Raw genomic sequence first — 17,048 nt, forward strand, 5'->3', positions numbered from 1 at the left:
CCTAATTTCTTTAGCCTCCATTCCCCTCTTCCTCCTTTTCCTGCTCCCTCTTCCTCCTCCGTTATCCTGCCCTTTTCCCTCCCTTCCCTCCTCTCTCCTCATCTTTCAGTTGGAGCTGCTCTGCATGCCAGGCCTCTCTCCTTGCCGTCTCTTCTCATCCACCCTCTAATCAGATCAATTCACTATTCCATTCACAGGGATATAATAAGGTGATTATGCATGGACCTTGTGCTGCGCACACGCGTACACGCACGCACACACACATACCGTGCATCTGTCGCACTGATGGAAGTTGACGTTGCATTTCCCCTAAAAATTCTGTGGATGTCCTCCGTCAGAGAAAGCTGGCAACCTGGCGCTCCCCGATTAATTTGTCTTTTCGCTTCTAATCAGTGTCAGGATAGGGGAAGACCGCGGAGATGGAGGAGGATGCCAGGAAAGAGGAAAGCAAACGAGGAAAGGGAGAGAGATGTCTCTAAACGTTTGATTTGAGTCATACAGGAGACCTCTTTAGATCAAATCCCAAAAGCTCAACAGGCAGATGAAAGAACAGGCAGGAATCAACTCCACTGCTGCACTTGAGCAGACACTTCAGTCTTAAGGAGTACACCTGGTTTTGAAGGATTTGTCATCTTCCCTGTGGTGCATAAACAACAACAAGAAAATCCGTTCATTATGAGGTTGATTGCTGCGTGCCTAATTTTTTCATGAAGGTCTGGAGTTAACTGATAATTGGGGGTAATTGAGAGCTGTGTTTTTATTACATCGTGGGTAGACTAATTAAGCGTTCAGGTGAAACATCAAGATCTCATGGTGGCTAGTGTCGACACAGACTGGGGAAACTGAGTTGATGGAAATCACCTTCCTGCATCTTGGTGTTTAAGCCTGGGTATTGATACTTCTATGACACTGACTGAATGGATTCGATACTATCTGCTACGGAAATATGCCTTGTCATTCGGTACCATATTTTGATACCCGGTAGCTACAGAAAACAACCTTGTCACACATTAAATTGCACGTACAACCGTGTTGACGTCTACTTTTAATCTGGCCAGAATAAGTCCAACAAAGATGACTGACTGCCCCAGCACTTTTATGCTGGACCACAAAAGATTGATTGAACAACTGGGGATGATTTCTGTTCATATAACTGACCAATGGATTAACCTCTCCAAAACTACACATTTTAATCAGTTAACTCTGTGAAATGGAGGCTTGCATCCCCTTTACTAAAGACTATTTGGATTTGGTATAGAAACACCCAGGTGCAGTGAGAGAAAGAAAGCAAACATATAGTAGAATATGAGAGGAAGCCCGCTACTCAGACACAGAGGGGGTTTTATTCAACACAGTATTCAGTGTGTGTGTCCTAATTCAGTGAGTCACCAGGACACTGCACAGCTAGTAAGCAATTTTCCCTTCATTTAGATAAGGAGACAGGAGATGATGGGAGAGGAGGTGAGTAAAGAAAGTCACAGAGAAGTGCTGATACATAAAATGCCTCGGTTGGGCAGTAGAACACCTGGCCATATGCGGGACTAGCACAATAATTGGCTGGAGAGTCAAACACTCCCATGAAAGCAGACCGTGCAGCCTCGTGCAGCCTCGTGAAGCCCATTACATCTTGCTCTGTATCGCCATGTTACAGCTCATATGAAGCAACAGAATTAGTGGAGGGTGAGTATGGGCACAATATTACCATAAAATGCATGGTTTCAGAATTAGGTGTATTATCCTTAAAAACAAAAACATTTTAACTTTTTTTTTTTTTTTTATTAAAGGGGTGAAGATATCAAAAGAACAACTTTAACAGGTACTAAAACACATTTCTGCCCCGGTGGGCATGCGTGAAGCATTTATCACTTCCAGGTCCACCACCCTCAGGATGATAGTTTGCATTGTGGGTTGTAATGAACGTTGCAGTCTCTAGGGGCTGCTACTGCAAAATAATTTCTACCATTTTTGTCTCGATCAACCACAGAACCTATTGGTTTTCTTGTCAAGGAAAAGTGGATCTTTTGTATGTACACGTACATGCACCACTTTCGTCTTTTGTTAAATTTCCATTATTGATTTTTAAAGGATCTCTTATCACACCCAACTTCAGGGGACTACACCGTGTACATACGATGAGAAGACATCCAGAACTGCACAAAGGACGCTCGTACCAAACAGTACCAGACTAAACTCTAATTATGTTCCAACAAAAGAACTCTTTAAATGCAGTTTAGAAAAAAAAAGTGAGCAAGTAGGTTTAAAAATAACATCTTATTCTTTAATATAACATTTTCTTTTTTTTCACTTGTCCAGTCCTTTGAAATAGATGGTTAATAAGATTTGACTTAAATTCTGCATGTTGTTTTTATCAACAGCGCCAAGAAAGGGCTTAGATACAAGTCCATTATCCAAATGGCCAAATAGATTTTGTTGTTGTTTGTTCCAACGCTCTGCAGTGGTCCATCTGGGCACACCAGCAGTGGCAGATACTCCAAAGATGAACTGTTAAGAATCACTGGTAGGAGCTAACAAAATCAATCCAGATTTAAAGTCCAGTGTCTTTTGTCCTCCCTGCAGGTGGCATGTTCCTTTTACCTCAGAAGTCGGAGCTGGGAATGACCTCACACCTGCACTGATGGCGCTCCGGTACAAATAAGAAGAGCAAGGTAAGCTATTTTTAGCATACCAGTTGATTATAGCGCATTGCGTGGTATTTTGCACATAAAAGATACAGAGCCACAACTAAAACAGAACGAATATCATGATAACTTTCGCTGCTGTTGATGTGCGGAGCACCCGATTTTATTTTTGAGACTGGGGTCGGTGAGGTTCTTCAGATTTTCAGGGTCAGAAAATGTACTTCGGCGGGGCGTTCTCGTTGAAATTTCTCCCGAGGAACTCGGAAAGTCTGACTTTGGCATTTAAATGAAGCACACTCATGGAGAATGTGGTCCTCCAACAACTTTACATGGCTTCCTACTTTTCTCCTGTCATAAATGTAATGGCCGCTAGAGGGCAGTGTCCTTTGAATGTAATTACTGCGTGTTTTGGGGGCATTTGCCAACTGCTGGAGGTCACTTAACAATAATAATGTAGCTGTGGGTCATAATAAGCTGCTTGCAGAAACAACCCATGGGGAAGACGGTCTACATCTTGACCTGAAAGGAGTAATGGCAAAGCACAAAAAAAGTAAAAAAAAACAAAACATCCTGTTTATAAGTTTGTAGGGGTGGTTGCTAATATTAAGGATTTGCCCATTCTAATGTAGCTGAATGGATTTTCTACAAAGAGCGAACAGATTTTAAGTCAGTAGTGCTGTACAATGGTGGCAAAAAAAAAAGACCATCTGGATAACCTTTGATTAAAAAAAAAAAAAAAAAAAAAAAAAAAAATGCTGCCTCTTGTGATTTGGCTGTATTCAATGCATAAATTACTTTTCTCCCCCCTGTGTTGTCTATTACCATTTCTCCCCTGCCCTCTCCCAGTTCTGCAATATTTTCCTCTGAGCGTCGATGTGCAGTATTTGATGTTTAAACAGCACGTTCCAGGCTGAGAATTGCTAGTGTTTTTTATGATCCAAACCTCATCATAGCTTATTATCGTGTCTCTTTTCCCTCCTGATTGCTCATTGTGATTCAGTTGCTCTCCGTGTAGCAGGCTGAGGCTGGGACATAACATCTGACTGTGTTTAATTCCCACTCTTATGCTGTTTCTGCCCCCACAGACCACTTGCTCTCACCTTGACACTCGGTGGCTTTGTGGCCAAGGTTCCTACAAAGAGCTTAATGAGCACCTGATGAGCTATAGGCCAAATTATAAAGCACTTTGTCACCTGGCTAGGCTATTTTATGTGGTCACTATTTGGACTGCATGAAAGTGGAAGTCAGCGGTCCAGTGAGTAAGTAATTTGCACAGAGGCACTTTGCATTTCTTTACTCCAAAACCAAACTTTTCAACTGACTCAATGGATGGTTGGACGGTGTCAGCATTTTAGACAAACCTCACAGTCAGAGCTCAGGGTCAGAGACCAGTCTGAAATTCCTGGTTTTCTGCTCTGGTCATTTTTTACTGAGACCTCAACTGACGGCATTTCTCATTTATAGCAGTTTCTTTGACTGGAAGTCAGATACACTGACTTCCAGATCAGCCTTCACCCTCATTTACACACACATTTCAATATGTGCTTACAGTGCTGTCAATCGAGACCTCACCAGAAACGACCCCACCGACTAAACCATCTCCCTGGCAACAGAGGAAACTCGATCTGCTGTTGAAGGCCATGAAATGTGTCTGAAAGCACTAAAAGAAATCTAGTGAGTAGTGAAACCGTTTTCAAATGACTAGAAAAAGCTTTGAAATGGAGGAATTCAAATTTAACAGAGGAGCGAATTTCATGCCGACTAATATTCACTCTTGACACGTGTGTGCCCAGCGCATTTCAGTCTAACCCAGAAGTGACCAAACACGGAGCAGAAGGAGGCATGTGAGCTATGATAGCAGGAGACAAGGACGTGATCATTAACTCCCCCCTCTTGTCTCCTCCGCTCATCTTCACTATTGTTCACTCGCTCTAAGCAGCGCTATCACAGACTCCCAGGGAAGACTATCAAAAACCATCAGGAAGGCAATTCATGAATGCTGATTTGACTAAGTACACACAGTCTAACCACTCTTTGCTTTAGGGAAATAGCACTGGGGATAAATTATAGATTATCCTCCAGAGCTAAAACCAATGTTTTATACAACTTACAAAAACCTTAAGTTGTGAAACTCCAAATTAAGTCAGTTTTTGCTTCAGTGTAACAAAGTTTGGCTTTCAGTGAAATATCTCAATGGATGGATGAACATGAAATTTTGTGCAGATAATCATCACGACCAGTGGAGGAATCCTGGTGACTTTTGAGATCCGGTGTACAAACAGTGCGAGACAAATGAACATAAAACCCCACCATAAAACAAGAGCACCAGGTCATTCATGACTACATGACTGATCCCTCTGCAAAAGCTGTTTCAGTTTAAAATGATCCAAATCCGGATCCAGTTTGAGTTCTGGAGGTGAGGATTTCCACATGTTGATCCCCCGAACAGGAAAAAGGTTACAATTTACACACATGCACGTTTCCTTCTGGTTGAACTGTTGCTAAGTTGCAAAGTTGCATTTGTCCGAGACTTTGGCTTGTGACCGAATAGTTGCAAAATTAATGACATTTCCACCATCCTCGGCTTTACGTCCTCGTTAATTCTGTAAGTTCCATTTTTTTCTAGGTAGCACTAATACTAATAATGTCATCTGAAGGTCAAGACCAGTACTATACTGAAAATCCCAACGATTCCACCTTGAGCAAGCACTTGGTAAACTCCTTGTTCACAAGAAGAAACCTCAAACAGTTTAGGTGAGAGGAGAATGAGGAGAGAAAAACATCAACACTGAGCACCAATAAATAAATACAGAGCAGATTGGTGGTGCCAGTAAGCTCGGTAAGATCAGAAATGTGCAGCTCTGGAGCCAGAAGACAAGAAACGAATGTTAAGTGATAATTAGCAAATGTTAGCTTGAAGCTCCAAAGTACCTAAATACAACCTCACAATGGCTACAACATGGCTGTAAACGTGTTTATTTTGTTGGGTTTACGGTTGTCCTTATACACAAAAATCCAGTCAGCATGCCAAAATATCCCAATCACACCGTCCTGAAATATAGCCTTGCATAGAAAATATTCAAATGATTCCCAAAACAACTGGTGACGGTGCTGGCGTGAGCTTTTAACTTGTCCCGGTCCTCGGAGGTAGTGGATATTAAATGCTTAAAAGCTATGCTCGCGGAAGACAGACAACAGCATGTGGCCCGTGAGAGTAATGGAAGGGTATAGGCCAAGTCCTCTGCAGTCTCATCACGGATGTTTTGATGGAGGGAGAGGGAATGAATATCCACTTGAGAACGGGGAGATCAGGACAAAATGACCTAAAATAGTATTCGCCGTAATTCATCCAGACTATCGTTTACTTACACATCCCAAAATCTCCTCAGGCTGAGTGAGTGCCATCGGAGCTAAACCGCTCGTCCAACTTAGACCCACACATTCATGACTGCATTCTTTTTTGTTGTTGTTCGAAGCTCCAGCAGACAGGAATAACTCTGAGAGAAGCCTTGACAGAGTGAATCCAACTTACTTTCAATCTGCTGTCAGGAAGCAGGCTGTCGCTCTGGGAAGAAGAGTGACAGCGAGACGCGGATTCAATGGACTGTGTTTTTGTCTGGCTCAAGCGATTATAATGACAGAAATGGAAATAGGAGTATTTTTCCTTTTGAAGATGTCTCAGAGTGGGGCTCTGACCATGCAGAGACTGGAGGAATTAAGGTCGGTGATGTACAAATCGTAAATATCGATTTCCATCAGAATAGAAAGAGTGTCACTCTCAGGGGGGCTCAGACAGCTTCTCCTTTGAGGACTGGGAGGATAAGCCACTGAAAGAGGCTGATGACATCTCAAATGAACAGTGGTTGTCACCACAGAAGCCCCCAGTTTTCTGTTTCGCCTGTGTCTATCTGGTTTTTAGTGATGGGGAAGTTTTTTCAGCTTACTGAGCTCTAAACAAAACTAAACTTGCATGATGTAATACCAAACTAAAGTTCTCATTATTATGCTGAGGGTGAGGTAAAAACACTCGCTAAAAATGCTCTGTTTAGGAGTTCAGGAGATTTGCCAACATCATCCTACAATACACGTTATGTGTACGTTTTAATGCCCATACTCTAATTATTTAAGTCCTGCTGATTCTAGATTTTTAAAAGTAAAACATTTTAATGATAACTGCAAGTATTAAGACTATTTAGAGCCATGCTCCTATAGACCAATCAAAGAATGTCAACATAGCCTTTCCAGTGGGAAAATACCATGTGAAGCACTTACTTTTTGATCTCTTTCACGGTGCATTTATAGTGAAAATGAGCCTGTCATCAGACTGCTGAAAACCCTTTTTCTGGTCAAGGTGCTCCTGACCGATCCTAAAAACCACCGTCACAGACACGATGGATTTAACTGTCAATACGAACAAATAGGACAGCGACACAGTCTCGTGTAGGTTAGATACAAATAATGGGAAATAAATAAAATAAGGTATAATGCATTTTTTTTGAGGATGCAGTATCTTATTAAGGTTTTGGATTGTTAATCTATTAGCTGTGGATGTTGTGTCCTTTTCTGGTCAACTCGAACACACAACACAAGGTAGAATAACAAGCAGGCAATATAGTAGGACATGTTATGTCCTACAAACCCTCGCAAAACACAAAATGCACTCGACATTACCAAGAAAGTACATTCACAGACCAGGCTGAAAACATCTTTTGCGTTTTTGTCGACATTACATGCATCTTGAAACAGTCTGAGAAAGTTATTTCAGTGGATTCCTGCAAAGAGAAACTTGGATATCACATAAAACAATGCATCATGGGAAATTACTGCTAAAACATCAACTGCAATGGGCTTTCTACGGTAATTTCTGGTTAAAAGTATATTGAACATTCATGAGCTGTTACTGTATGTGACTGAAACAAAAGTTTGCAGATGCGTTCGCCCCGCTAGGAGAATCATGTATGTTCATCAGACCCACAGATAACATGTATAAGCAGACATTAATTATATTCTCTCATTTAACAATGGTTGTTAAACTACCAGATTATTTTACACCTCACCACATCGAATGTTAAATGATTTCTTGGACAAAGTCTTGGTTTTAATATGCACACTAATGCATGTCAGCCCTTGGCGCAGCCGTCGGTAGGTTTGAGATGCTCACTTGACCACTCGAGATGAATCTCTTTCGAGTGACATTTTGAGTAACATCGAGTTACTTTCATGGTCACCGGCAAAAGCACACCATTAGCATTCAGCACGTGCACGCTGTGGCTTTAACTGCAAGCCCTCCACTCACGACTGCTACGTGACTACATAACATGAATACAAACTGTCTTTAGCCGACATAAAAGTGACTGATTGTGATTCCCATTCCCGCTGCTCTTCACCTTTGGACATTTGGGGATGATGGCCTTCGCATAAATTCCTTCACTTCTCTCGGATAAACACCGAAATGTGTGCGAGGGTGCGCTGGAAACTGAGAAGGATTACGGTCGATTGATGTCCTGCATTTTTGAGGTGATTGCTAATACGCTCATTTATTTTGACAGAGTTTCAAAAAAACTTTGCACAGTTACCACTAGACTTTAAAATGTGACCTGGTTTCTCAATGGTTTCATTCACGGGAGGAAAAAGAAAAGAAAAGCATGAGCAGGAAGAAACTGACACAGACCACATAAATGAGGCCCGGTCTGCTCTTGGAAAGCAATAAACATTTGATAAGCAGTATCTGTTGTGAAATAAACACAGGTTGACGTGTGAAGAAATTAACTTTAGTCAGCACATTGCCCACTCCTTCTTCTCTACTGGCCAGATGTCACGGGACACTCGGCCAACACTGCAGACATTTTTCTCAATCCTGTCACGTCAAAGTGACAGAAATTGAGTCCGGAATTGAGGAATAGAAAAGTGATGTCGATGTTTTTTTTTTTCTTGATGAGTTGGCAAGTGAAGCTCACGAGGCTTCATTTACACAATCAAACTCATAAAAATTTAAATTGGAACCTTTGGGAGAATTGATTTTAGACTTTAATCTGCATATGTCTCTTGGCTGGTTTTGTCTGCTACTTTACAAATTAGAACCATATTGATCCAAAAGGAAACGTAATCAAACTTGAGCTTTTTTTGTCTGTCTATCTATGAATCTGTTAGTCTGTCAATCTGTTTATCTGCCTGTCTGTTTGTCGGTCAATTTCATATCTAGTTCATATCTAATATCACTAACTAGTTGGACATATAAGATATATTGTCTGTCACTACAATCTGCTCAGACGTGAGACAGCACCTCCATGAGGATTCCCTTGACATTACATCAAAGTTATTTTCCTTAACAATGAGTAATGCACAGTAACATGAATTTTCTGTATACAGACAAAGCTCTGTTTTTATAAGTTATGTAAAGTGGAAAAAAATAAAACATTTATATCGAGGACCAAAAAGGTAATTTCAATTTAATAAAAAGTAACACAATGGTAAAGTTGCATTAAAAACCTAATCACACGGTTTTTGGTTGCCTTTTCAATAACATAATTTCTTGCTTTGTTTTAAATTAGCAAATGTGCAGCATTGGAGCCGGTGACACCAACAGACTTAACAAACTGGTGAAGAAGGCCGGCTCCATCATCGGCTACAAACTGGACAGCCTGGAAAAGGTGATGGAGAGGAGGACGCTGAAGAAACTATTATCCATATTGGATAATCCTGACCACCCTCTCCACCACCTGCTGCAGGGACAGAGGAGGACGTTCTCCAAAAGACTCCTTCAGCTTCGCTGTCACAAGGACAGATACAGGACATCATTCCTGCTGACTGCAATAAGACTGTACAATAACTCACCTCTGGCAAAATCCATCACACAACGATTTTGATTTTTTTTTTTTTTTTGATTTTATACACTTTATTAATCCCCGAGGAGAAATTTCTTCACTACAGCAGGGGGGCTCTCAGGGGGGAGCTGCTGCAGCAGGCTGCCACTAGGGGGCCCCAGGTAACCTGACCTGAGGTGCATGTTTTTGCGCACTGTTGTCTGTTATTGGTTGTTTGTATATAATATATATAGATATATACTGTACTGAATATACTGTGCATTTTATATTTTATATTTAATATTTGTACTGCTATTTTATTGCTTTTCTGTTATTATCTTATTGCTTCTGTATGCTGCAGAAGCAAAAAAAAGTCCCCTAGTGGATTAATAAAGTAACTACCTAACCTACCCTAACCTAAATTTTTTAACGCCAACGGACTAAATACCTGTATCAGAATTTGTTTTGTGTATTTGTTTCCTTGCAGGAACCTCTTTTCTTCTTATTGTTTCCACCGACGGCCTGCGTCTTGCAGACTATCCAAATGCGTCATATCCGCTCGGTTAAAACGAGGGGTAGATTTAAGCAGCAGCAAGTCTGGAGCGCTTTCTACCACGTTTTAAGGTTTGATCACATATCGCAGTTTTATGGTTCTCGACAGCAGAACTATGGAGTCGGCAGAAGAGGACGTGCTGCTGGACGAGGAGTCGGAGGAGGAACTCAGTGAATTATCGGACGGAGATGTAAGTTTGCTCCGGGAACATGCAGGCCTGCGCTAACCACAGCTAACGTTATCAGGGGGTCCTGTTTGACCAAAAGGCTTTTTAAATGAAGTTCATAAAATGGCCATCTGCAAATCTTCTTCACCACCGTGTCAGTTTGGACAGTGGGTACGGAAAGTATTCAGACCCCTTTACATTTTTCACTCTTTTGTTTCATTGCGGCCATGTGCTAAAATCAAAAAAGTTCATTTTATTTCTCATTAATGGACACTCAGCACCCCATGGTGACAGAAAAAAACAAATGTAGAAATTTGTGCAAATTTCTACATTTGTTTTTTTAAACAAATAAAAGAACAGAAAAAAACAAATGTAGAAATTTGCACAAATTTCTACATTTGTTTTTTTAAACAAATAAAAGAACAGAAAAAAAACAAATGTAGAAATTTGCATAAATTTCTACATTTCTGTTTTTTTTCTGTCAAGATGGGGTGCTGAGTGTACATTAATGAGACATAAAATGAACTTTTTTGATTTTAGCAAATGGCTGCAATGAAACAAAGAGTGAAAAATGTAAAGGGGTCTGAATACCCACTGTACCCACTGTACTTCTGGTAAAGTTGCATGAAGGAGATTCAAATGTGTTTACAGTCGGAGAAGGAAAGCAGATAAAAGTAGAGGCTTCCTGTGTGGCTTTGCTTTAACAAATTGTAGATGCATTTGCAGACTTGACGATATGTGTGTTTCTTTTCTCGACAAAAAAAAACAAAACATGAAAATGAATGAATCTAACCACTTTTTTCTTTTTTTTTTTGTGGTGTCCAGCTTCAGGAAGCCTTCGCCAAAGGGTTGTTGAAACCTGGGATGAATGTTCTGGTTGACAAACCCAAAACGTTTGTCAACAATGTGGTGAGTGACTGAAAGTGATGATCATTAAAATGCTTCACCAGATTCTGTTTACTTCTATTATTGATGACCTTCTTTTTTTCTTTCTTCACATTTGTTTTGTTTTCACACTCTTGAAGATGATTTTCTGAACTGTTTTTTGTGTGTTGTCGTGCAGGAGGGTATGAAGCAGTGCCTGGCTGACTTGCGTAAAGACCTCCCCTGGGTGGAGAGGCTGGACCTGACCAATCCGCCGGCTGAAGACGTTCTCCCTAAAGTTGACGGGAAAGCTCCGGCCAACGGCGAGGTCGACGCGGACGATGATTTCCAGAGGGAGATGTTCTTGTAAGTGAGCGTATCTTGGGGGGTGTTAAAAAAAAAAAAAAGTATTCTTAAGTTTGTAAAACGTCGTAACACCGCTACGGAGAATGTCTCCCCTAAGCGCTTTATGTTCTCTGTTGACCGACAGCTACCGTCAAGCTCAGGCGACGGTCCTGCAGGCGCTGCCCCTCCTCAACAAGCACGACATCGCCACGAAGAGGCCTGACGATTACTTTGCAGAGATGGCGAAGACGGATCAGCACATGCAGAAGGTACACGAGCCGAACCTCTTAACCAGATGACAGAATGTGGTTCGATTTAAAAAAAACAAAAAAAAAAAAACGAGTTGTAGGCTTAAAATTCATTTCATAACTCGGTCGTATCTGTTACGTGACATTATATACTTCAGCAGACGCATTCGAACATTATTGTGAACGATGTTTTGGATCATGCGGACACCGAGTCTTCGTTCCCGTTCTTTTACTCTTCGCCCAGATTGTATTCACGTTTAATTCCACGTGTCGGGCTTCAATCCAAAGTATTGGAACGAGCAAAAATGATTTTTTGTTTTTTGCTTTCTTTCTTCCCGTGTCGTTCAGATCAGGAAAAAGTTGCTCTCGAAGCAGATGGATCTGGAGAAGTCTGAGAAAGCCAAGAAACTGCGTGAGCAGAGGAAGTTTGGCAAAAAGGTCGGTTTCTGTTTTCAGAAGTTTCTATCACCCTTAAAAGTCTTAAACCCCCCCCCCCCCCCCCCCCCCCCCCCCCCAATAAAAGGCCCAAATGAACCGATTTAACAAATGAGGAGTGAACATGAATTTTGGATGTTTGCCAGGTCCAAGTAGAAGTGATCCAGAAGAGACAGAAGGAGAAGAAGGCGATGATGTCTGCTGTGAAGAAATACCAGAAAGGTGAGTGAAGGGTGGAACTTTTTTTATTTTCTCACCACATAAAAGTGAAAAATGCATACGTAGCATTTATTTTTGCTGGGAAAAAAAAACTTAGTCTGTGTAACTTCCAGTGAATTATTAACATGCACAAAGATTAACTTTGTGTTTGTTTGTCCCGACCCCCCCCCCCCCCCCCAAAAAAAATTCAAATTTTCTCAACATCTGAACTTTCAGGAATGACCGACAAACTGGACTTCTTGGACGGAGACAAGAAGACGGCTAAAGATTCGTCCGAGGGCCCGAAGAAAGCGTCGAACAAGAAGGGGTGAGGCGTTCACTTTTCAGCCGTGCACACTGCCGTCGTAAATCTTCCAGCTCAGCGTTTTCTTCCCTCTTGACACGCGTGGCATTTTTACAAAACAAACCCCTCCAATTTCAATAATATTTTGACAGCCCCAACGCGAAGAGAAAATACAAGGACCAGAAGTTTGGCTTCGGAGGCAAAAAGAGTGGAAAGAAGTGGAACACCAAGGACAGCTTCAACGATGTTTCCAGTTTTCGGTCCAAAGTGGCTCACGGCAAAGGAGGCAAGAAAGGCAAAGGAGGAAAACAAAATGTGAGTCGCATACACGTAAAAACACTCGACAAGCTTTATTAAATGTAGAAAATCGGTCAAAGGCAAGTACAAAGTTTGTAAGAAACGCCGAATTTTGTGTGGTTTTCAGCAACGTCCCGGCAAGTCTGTGCGCAGGAAGATGAAGGGACGCTCGTAAAAAACCTGAGCAGCTGATCAACGGACTGGACTCGGACGCTGCTTTTCAGGCAGGATTTGACGCACCTGCTGCCCAGTCTGTCCCCACCACACCTCAAGAGACATGAAGTGGGCTCTTCTGTTGTTGTTGTTGTTGTTGTTGTTGTTTTACATTATTCCTTGTATGGAACGTGTCTGGATTGACATGGAGGACGATATGAACCCTCTTCGAGCCACGCGGGGAGACACGACCTGCCATATTTGCAAAGTTCGAAGGACCTCGCTGAATAAGAAAAGACGAGTGAACCAACATATAAAAGCTGTTTTACTTCATGCAATTACCTGCAGGCTGGTGAAAAGAGAGTTAAACTAATTGCAACGGATACGTTTTTATTGTCTGGCCATTATTGTCTCTAAAGCCTTTTGTTACGGTGGTTTAAATGCCACCTCGTGTGACTCCGTATCTACACAAACCTCCCTGCTGTCTGTCTCATCGACACGGTGTGTGTCCTTCGGTGTCTTTTGTTTTATTTTGTCTAACGCAGCTCCTTGACTCATTGATTCTCCCCCATGTGACATGCCATTTTATAATATTGAGCGGCTGTCAGTTTTGCCCTTTCCCCACTCATTAATATGATTAGTATGTGACGGGCCGGTGTGCTTTGCGTAGACCTGCGCAAATGTTTCCCCTGAAAGTGTTTTTCTTACTTTGCTGTGACGGAAATGTAAAAAGAGGCAACTTCTGTGCTGACACAAAACTGTACGTTTGTACGATAAACACGCGCATTTAATATGCTGCTTTCCCTTCCTGCTTCTCATATCTTATTATGATGGCGAAGGGCGATCTCTTTGTGTCTGGTGACATCGGTGCCGAAACGGAAGAAATTCAACCGGCGGTCGTGGCGGTTTGATGGGATCTGGAGGGAAAGAAATGGAAACGGTATTCTGGTTAGATTTGGAGAGGTATTACTTTGGCTTTAACTGTTAATATAGAAATGTTTTGAAGGTATTAAAACCTCTGGATGCTACAGCAACTAACTCCAATGCTGCAGTATTAGTGTTGACTCTTGCAGGGTTTACAAGCTGCAACACTAATATTGCTTTAATGTTTAGCATTGTAATATTCCCACTCTTTGTATACAGTTCTCTTTAAATCAGTTTGTGTGTGGTCTACCAGCTTTGTAATTACAGTGGGATTATGACAGTAGCCGAGATTGTGGAATTTGCCCTGAAGTCATTTTGGGGAGGTCGCGTCATTGGCTTTGCTGAAACGGTATCAACTGGCTGCGGTTAGTTTTCACCCAGAGACGCCCGGGCTTTCAATTCTCCACACAACTCATTTATGACAGCTTTATGACAGACATTAAATGTCCTAGACGTATACATTTGTGGTACTTAAAAGTAACGGTTTTGGTTCAGCCAGTCAAAACTTTTTATTATTATTTTTTTTTATAAATATATATATTTGTGTTACCAAAAACGTGTTGCTATGCAACAGGTTCAGTCCTTTGCCAAAGAAAATATTTTAGGTTTGAAGTTAGTTAAGAGCATTAACGATCAATCCTTTCTCCGTTAGGAGAAACTAGACAAAATTATAAATAATTGAAGCCAGTTCTTCATATTTTAACTCAAGTGACTTTATAACATCTTCATATTCTCGTCTTTTTTCTTTTTTTAAGGAGCTCACATGCTCCTGGAAGAGACATTTTGTGGACATTAAGATGACGCACTGTATGTTTCAGATGAAAAGTAATTTGAACACAGTTCAGGAATAGATATTTTTGCTTGAATGCTGGCCGTCTAGTTAAAGCTCCTAAAATTGGTGACTGAATAATCCTGAGTATGCAGGTTGTTGTTTTTTCCCCCCCCTCACCAGTGGCGCTGAGATCCATCCTATCTCCTGGCTCTCGGTGATCGGCGCCGAGTATTTCTTGGTGGGTACGTCGCGAGCCTTGTGGAAAGCCTTGATGAACTCAGCTGGGGGGCAAAATTAAATTAAATTAAATTAATAATTGTCACAATCCGTTACACACATGTTTCATCCTGTACTGGGTTTACAGAGGCCTGCCGACGTCGTGCGATCACTCTCTCTGACTCTTTATTTTTTCCATTAACGGGAAAGAAAAAGGAGCAGAAACAAAACATTTTCTTTCTATAATCTCAAGAGAAACTTACAGTTATCCTCAAGTACTTCTGGTTTTCTCGACGTGGGTTTGTCTGTCAGGATGTGCACTAAAAAAAACAACAACAACAAACACATTGAGAGAAAACAAACAGCTTGTACAAAACGGGTACATTACCAGCTCTGCTTTTCAGGGACACCTTAGTCTCTACAGGTTGTTTTTTTTTTGTTTTGTTTTTTTCTCCAAAACATTATTTTGCATGCGTTTGAACCACTTCACCTTTCTGTGTACACAAAGAAGATCGACATCTTACATTTCCTGTATGGGTTGATGCTGAACTCCGTGTGGACTTTCTGCAGTCTTTCCTCTTTCCGAACCGTCTCGACGTGAATTGCGTTTTGGTGGACATAATCCAGTTCCCCCTTTCCTGCCATGTTTAAAAAAAGAAAGAAAAACGACCCAAAAACAATGATCGCAGATACCGAGACGCCTTCAGGAGCGAACAGGACTTCGTGTTTGATTTGTATTCGTGTTGCCTAGCGACAATAAATACCGCCTCCAGCTGCGGTAGCGGAACTTGAACGCGCGATGGCGCCACGTGCTTAGATTAGGTCCTGTGGCTCTTTGCTTTGTTTCTGTCCAAATCTGATTTGAGATCATACATTTATTACGGTAGCTTCTATTTGTTGTGTTTTATTTAATCCCTTTCATTTAAAAAAAAAAAAAAAAATGCGTGTAAATTAATTAACACAAACAAAACCGCAGTTAAAGTGGTGTTATTACTTTGGAGCAGCACTGATTTGTTCAGTGAATTATGTATTAGTGTCAGAAAATAAGTGCAAAAGATTTAAAAAAATGACTTGTGTTGCTTGACAGACAGTCAAAAACCCCCAAAATGAAAATTTTTGCTCATAGAATAGATCGAAAACACAGAAACAAGTACACGTATACATTTTTAGTAACTGCATTAAAAAAAAAATTTACGGTCATAAATAATTTGTTATAATCTTGCCTGTTAATTCTCTGTTCAGTCTGGCTGATCAATAAACTAATCATTTCAGTTCTTGGTTCCTGGGTGGCGGGGCAAATAATGGAAACTGCCATGTATAATGATGTTGAGTAGGAGCCCAGAAGGTTGATCCAGCCATGCATGAAGATCACTGTAAATGTAATAAAAGGGACGTGTAGTTTCTGTCTGGTTTTAGACTGAATACTGTCTGATTTTTTATTTTATTTTATAGTATATGGTATTCTAAAGATGCTATCCATTGTGCAATTGCAAATCAAAGCCAGTTTAAATAACATCCTCAAAAGCTAGCAACATAAAAAAACTTCCACTCAATGAAAATATTTGCAACTCTCTTACAAAACTCGATGATTAAAATAAGATCGCTCTTTGATCAGGAGATAAATGAGCCAAGAGTCTTTTCATTTTATATTTGAATGGCTCATCTAGTCAAGTACTGAGAACATATTGGTGATGCAGTATGTTTCCCTCAGAGACTGTTAAAAACCTAAAAAAAAAAATAATAAAAAAAAAAAAAATCCTCCTCAAAGTGATTAATCTTTACCTCACATCAAACATTCCATTTTTTTTTTTTTTTTTTTAAATCTGTGGATTTTCTTGTTTAGACAAATAACTTTAGTGATAGATCTAGAAATGATGCAGCGTTTGTGTTCAAACTTTCACTGCTTTGGGATTCGTGGGACTATATTGTTCATTTTCTCATTAGGAATGCCACAGATTAGCCGCTGAATGGACACCCAAGGGCATCAAAAAAAAAAAAAGAAGAAGTGTGGGTTAATTGCCATTATTAAGATACTAAAACTCAATGAAAGAAAGTTACAAATATACTTACCATCCACAAAAAAAAAAAAAAAACGCATGCAGCCCCCCCATGCACTGTTAAATCTTTATTC

The 17,048-nt window shown here is 40.7% G+C and overlaps 2 protein-coding genes across 2 annotated transcripts; one reads left to right on the plus strand and one right to left on the minus strand.

The window, feature by feature from the left end:
- The first annotated feature begins 9,985 nt into the window (after nt 1-9,985).
- Nucleotides 9,986-13,812, plus strand: ebna1bp2 (EBNA1 binding protein 2). Its single transcript, XM_069153116.1, has 9 exons — nt 9,986-10,185; nt 10,987-11,070; nt 11,225-11,391; nt 11,516-11,639; nt 11,967-12,056; nt 12,200-12,275; nt 12,489-12,579; nt 12,708-12,870; nt 12,980-13,812. Exons 1-9 carry the CDS (start codon nt 10,090-10,092, stop codon nt 13,025-13,027), a joined length of 939 nt encoding a protein of 312 aa, XP_069009217.1. The 5' UTR covers nt 9,986-10,089; the 3' UTR covers nt 13,028-13,812.
- Nucleotides 12,891-15,842, minus strand: cfap144 (cilia and flagella associated protein 144). The gene is made up of 4 exons (XM_069153117.1): nt 15,442-15,842; nt 15,181-15,237; nt 14,879-14,982; nt 12,891-13,922 (listed from the first exon to the last, which is right to left on the minus strand). Exons 1-4 carry the CDS (start codon nt 15,560-15,562, stop codon nt 13,821-13,823), a joined length of 384 nt encoding a protein of 127 aa, XP_069009218.1. The 5' UTR covers nt 15,563-15,842; the 3' UTR covers nt 12,891-13,820.
- Between the last annotated feature and the right edge of the window lie 1,206 nt (nt 15,843-17,048).

Source organism: Embiotoca jacksoni, unplaced genomic scaffold (assembly GCF_022577435.1).
Source record: "Embiotoca jacksoni isolate LCO1_2020_lvr unplaced genomic scaffold, fEmbJac1.0.p SCAF_19, whole genome shotgun sequence".
NCBI classification, from domain to species: Eukaryota; Metazoa; Chordata; class Actinopteri; family Embiotocidae; genus Embiotoca; species Embiotoca jacksoni.